This window comes from Microcebus murinus, chromosome 8 (genome assembly GCF_040939455.1).
Source record: "Microcebus murinus isolate Inina chromosome 8, M.murinus_Inina_mat1.0, whole genome shotgun sequence".
NCBI lineage: Eukaryota > Metazoa > Chordata > Mammalia > Primates > Cheirogaleidae > Microcebus > Microcebus murinus.
In genome coordinates, this window is record NC_134111.1 from 89055031 (window position 1) to 89059602 (window position 4572).

The 4572-nt window shown below is 49.6% G+C and overlaps 1 protein-coding gene across 3 annotated transcripts; it reads left to right on the forward strand.

The window, feature by feature from the left end:
- Positions 1 to 8: 8 nt before the first annotated feature.
- On the forward strand, positions 9 to 4188 carry BCS1L (BCS1 ubiquinol-cytochrome c reductase complex chaperone). 3 transcript variants are annotated; one of them, XM_012740262.3, is made up of 8 exons: positions 9 to 94; positions 1331 to 1699; positions 1797 to 1936; positions 2444 to 2638; positions 2890 to 2953; positions 3199 to 3368; positions 3602 to 3719; positions 3865 to 4188. In XM_012740262.3, exons 2-8 carry the CDS (start codon positions 1380 to 1382, stop codon positions 4115 to 4117), a joined length of 1260 nt encoding a protein of 419 aa, XP_012595716.1. In that variant the 5' UTR covers positions 9 to 94; positions 1331 to 1379; the 3' UTR covers positions 4118 to 4188. The 3 variants fall into 3 exon arrangements, with proteins under 3 accessions (XP_012595716.1, XP_012595715.1, XP_012595717.1); XM_012740261.3 differs by having other exon boundaries at positions 37 to 162; XM_012740263.3 differs by lacking the exon at positions 9 to 94 and adding an exon at positions 202 to 330.
- Positions 4189 to 4572: the final 384 nt, after the last annotated feature.

Genomic DNA, 4572 nt, shown 5'->3' on the forward strand with positions numbered 1-4572 from the left:
GAAGTAGATGAAAGAACTCGGGGGCGGGGCCGACACCCGCTTCCCCCGACTGCAGAGTGATACCATCGAGATGGAGGGCCAGAGAGTCATGGCGGTAAGGGGGTGGAGTGATGAGTTATTCCAAACCACGTTGCTGGAGGCGCCAGCTGGCCTGTGCAGGAGGTTCGGAAGGGGGTTTCTGGGTGTCCCGCAAGGACTAGGGGCGAGAGACCTTTGTGGCCCTCCATGCATAGGTGTTTTGGAATGCTGGAGCCCAGCTCTGAGCCTCAGCCGAGGTCACTGCTGTCAATTCACTACTCTGCGTTCCAGGCTCAGAGCAAAGTGGTGGAGGTGGGTTGGAGTATGGGGGTCAGAGGAGAGGAGTACTAGGAGCAATTTTGCCCCATCCCTCGGGATCTGATTGTCTACAATTAGGCCCAGTAACATTTTTGTGGGGGCGGAATTCGGGAAAGGTTATGTGGAGGAAGTAACAGATGGGCAGGATTTCAGTTGGAGAGAGTTGAGAGAATAAAGAACGGACCTTCCGAACCAAGAGAACTGCATGAGTAAGGAGGTGGGAAGTTGTTTGCATATTCGTCGAACAGGGAGTATTAGAAGCTAAGCCATGAAAAGTGCTGTGTTGTGGAGGGCCTTGAGTACTAGGCTGAGTTTATACCCAATTCAGGAGTCTGTTGGGAACCAGACATTGAAGGTGCTAGAGCAGGGAAAGTGATACAATTGGAGCTGATTCTTACGAAGAAAGATCTGGACCCCTGTGTAGTTGTTTGGTGGGGTAGGAGGTGGAGACCCATTAAAATCCCATTTCAATAACTAAAATTTGATTTTAAAGAGACAGTTTAGGTGGGAGGTAATAAATGTCATTAGGAATTGGACATGTGAGGGTTAGGATATTCAAAGGACATTACTCATAGTAACAAGGCATGCAGTTACAGACAAGTCAATGGAAGAGTCACCCCTGCTGACTCCAGCCAGTGGGCCCCTTTCTATCTCAGCTGGTCCCAGGGACCACAAAAATTCTGTCCATCCATTATCCTGATATGAAGCCAGTTACATTGTTCTCTCCAGTTTAAGGAATCTCCAGACATGGTCCTCTGGCAGGAAACTGAGGTATGATGAAAGGCAAAATAGGATGAAGGGTCTGGAGTCTTGGCCCTTGCATTCTAACATCACCCTTACCCCATAAAAAGGAGGATATTGAAGCACACAGTCATGCTGACCTTTCCTTTCTGCTTCTGCAGGAAAGAGTGAGGTGGGGCTGGGTGGTATCATGGAGTCCAGTTTCTAAAGTAATCTTGTGATTTGCCCCATCTCCACTGCTTCCCACCCCTAGGTTTTGATAATGCTCCAGAGCCTGTAAGGGTTGGTGTTTCCCTTTCAAGATGCCACTTTCAGACTTTATTCTGGCCCTGAAGGACAATCCCTACTTTGGAGCTGGATTTGGGCTGGTGGGTGTGGGCACAGCCCTGGCCCTGGCCCGGAAGGGTGCCCAACTGGGCCTGGTGGCATTCCGGCGCCATTACATGATCACACTGGAAGTCCCTGCTCGAGACAGGAGCTATGCCTGGTTGCTTAGCTGGCTTACCCGTCACAGTACCCGTACTCAGCACCTCAGTGTTGAGACTTCGTACCTTCAGCACGAGAGTGGCCGCATTTCCACCAAGTTTGAATTTGTCCCCAGCCCTGGAAACCACTTTATCTGGTAAGGTTGGGAGCCAAGGGGGGCTGGGAGAGTAGAAAAAGAGAATGAAGGGAGCAGGGTTTGATCCATTCACTCACTCTACTTTGTTCTTATTCAGGTATCAGGGGAAATGGATACGGGTAGAACGAAGTCGAGAGATGCAGATGATAGACTTGCAGACAGGGACTCCTTGGGAATCTGTCACCTTCACGGCCCTGGGCACTGACCGAAAGGTTTTCTTCAACATCCTGGAGGAAGGTGTGGGATGACACAGGCAGGCACTCTAGGGGGTGGGTTGCTCAGGTGGGGACCTTTGACACCAGAAACGGAGAAGTTTGGAGAAGAGGAATAAGAGGATATGGGCTGGGTGCGTGGCTCACACCGATAATCCTAGCACTCTGGGAGGCTAAGGTGAGAGGATTGCTTGAGCTCAGGAGTTTGAGACCAGCCTGAGCAACAGGAAGACCCAGTGTCTACTAAAAATAGAAAAAATTAACCAGGTTTGGTGGTGTGCACCTGTAGTCCCAGCTACTCAGGAGGCTGAGGCAGGAGGATTGCTTGAGCCCAGAAGTTTGAGGTTGCTGTGAACCAGGCCATTGTACTCTAGCCTGGGTAACAAAGCAAGACTCTTGTCTCAAAAAAAATAGGATATGAGCCCATGGGAGCAGGGGGCCAGAAGGAAGCTGTTTGGCACAGTTCTAACTAGTTAGAGAATCAGCCATGATGAAGAAAACTATTGGCCTTATCTCATCTTTCCCCTCCCAGCTAGAGAGCTAGCCTTGCAACAGGAGGAAGGGAAAACGGTGATGTACACAGCTGTGGGCTCTGAATGGCGCCCCTTTGGCTATCCCCGCCGCCGGCGACCACTGAATTCTGTGGTTCTACAACAGGGTCTGGCCGACCGAATTGTCAGAGATATCCGGGAATTCATCGATAACCCCAAGTGGTACACTGACAGAGGTGAGAAGCAGCTGGGATCCTGGCTGGGCTGTTTATGACATTTCAGAGGAGGAGGAGACAGGCTGGTCTCTGGCCAGATGGGGCAATACAAAGCTCTTGCCCAGTTCCCAGATATAAACAGGAAAGAAAAATTGCCTCTGAGGATGATTTCTCAAGGTCTTTAGGCCTCCAGAAGGCAGGGTTGGGAATGAATATTTGGGACAAAGTACATGATTCATTTTAGGTCTCAATCATCCTGGCTCTATCCCTAGGGATTCCCTACAGACGTGGCTACCTGCTTTATGGGCCCCCTGGTTGCGGAAAGAGCAGTTTTATGTGAGTCAAAATTTCTCTTAACTTTGCAAAACACAGCCTTTGTGGAAAAGCTGGACTGATGGGTTGGAAAGAGAAATGAATCTGGGGAACAGGGACAAAGATAAACATGAGACACGTGGAACATTAGTGTTGGTGGTAGAAGTTAGGCCTCTTGGACATGCTTCCCAGGACTGAAGAAAGAGCATTTGGGCCCAGATAAGGGTTCCCAGGTTGCCTACTGCCTCTTGCCATCCCATTCTCCACAGCACAGCCCTGGCTGGGCAACTGGAGCACAGCATCTGCCTGCTGAGTCTCACAGACTCCAGCCTCTCCGATGACCGGCTCAACCACCTGCTGAGTGTGGCCCCACAGCAGAGCCTGGTGCTCCTGGAGGATGTGGATGCTGCTTTTCTCAGTCGAGATTTGGCTGCAGAAAGTAAGTGGAGGCACTAGGGGATGGGGAGTGGTTCTAATTAAGGGCAAATAAGGTATAGAAGTAAATGAGGAACAGTGGGTAAGTAAAAGTCCAGAGGGCTGATGGAAGATGCCTGGGTTAGCCACAAGAGCTTACAGAGGCACCATAAGTAGGGGAACATGGTGGGAAGTGGGGTGTTAACTTTAAGTAGGACTGTGACCCACCCATGCTTCTTATACTGTGCTTTCCTCTAGACCCAGTAAAGTACCAAGGTCTAGGCCGTCTAACGTTCAGTGGACTGCTCAATGCCTTGGATGGTGTGGCTTCTACTGAAGCCCGCATTGTGTTCATGACCACTAACCATGTTGACAGGTAAGAAGGGTGAGGTACTCTGAGACTGAGAAGCAAGACTACACACTCAGTGCCTTTGGAGGATCGGGAGGTTGAGGGGACCATCTTCTTTTTGGTTGCCAGTATGACCACTGCCTGTGACTCTGTTTTCCCTGTCTCCCTTTAGACTGGACCCTGCCCTGATACGCCCAGGGCGAGTAGACCTGAAGGAGTATGTGGGCTATTGCTCACACTGGCAACTGACCCAGATGTTCCAGAGGTTCTATCCAGGGCAAGCACCTTCCTTGGCTGAGGACTTTGCAGAAAATGTCCTTAAAGCTACAACCCAGATCAGTCCTGCCCAGGTGCAGGGTTACTTCATGCTGTATAAAAACGATCCGGCAGGGGCAAGTCACAATACTGAGTTGCTGAAGAAGTAATCAGCCAGGCTGTGCTTATTTATCCCCCCCAGGAAATCAATAAACACCTGCCACACTACTCAGGTCTCTGACTCCCTCCCTCAGTCACTGTATTGGTGCTTGAGTAAAAAGCAGGGGCTGCAATCACAGATGCCTACAGACGTCAGGCAGCCATAAATTGTGGGGCATAGCCTAAGACCTTTGTCTTAGGAAGGAAGAGACGCCAGAGCAAACAAGAAATTAAATTCTTCCACCTAAAGGCATTCAAATTTAAAAATATATATATGAGTATATATACAACAGGTTATGTGTAATAGTAATTCCTGAGGAATCTGCTCAAATGTACACATCGCACTAATATTCCCTGAAATCCATTGTACTAACTGATGAGATGTCAAACTCTCTTTACCCAGATCTCTTGGAAGAACAGATTTCCAAGCAAAGTTGGGAGCTGCTCTGCCACACACCAATTTTAC

What these genes read in the sequence shown, in the direction of transcription:
- BCS1L (XM_012740262.3), top strand. Translation starts at nt 1,380, where the DNA reads ATGCCACTTTCAGACTTTATTCTGGCCCTGAAGGACAATCCCTACTTT. An exon ending in CAAGTGGTACACTGACAGAG is followed by an intron (nt 2,639 to 2,889) that starts GTGAGAAGCAGC and finishes CTCTATCCCTAG; the next exon opens with GGATTCCCTACAGACGTGGC. An exon ending in TCGAGATTTGGCTGCAGAAA is followed by an intron (nt 3,369 to 3,601) that starts GTAAGTGGAGGC and finishes GCTTTCCTCTAG; the next exon opens with ACCCAGTAAAGTACCAAGGT.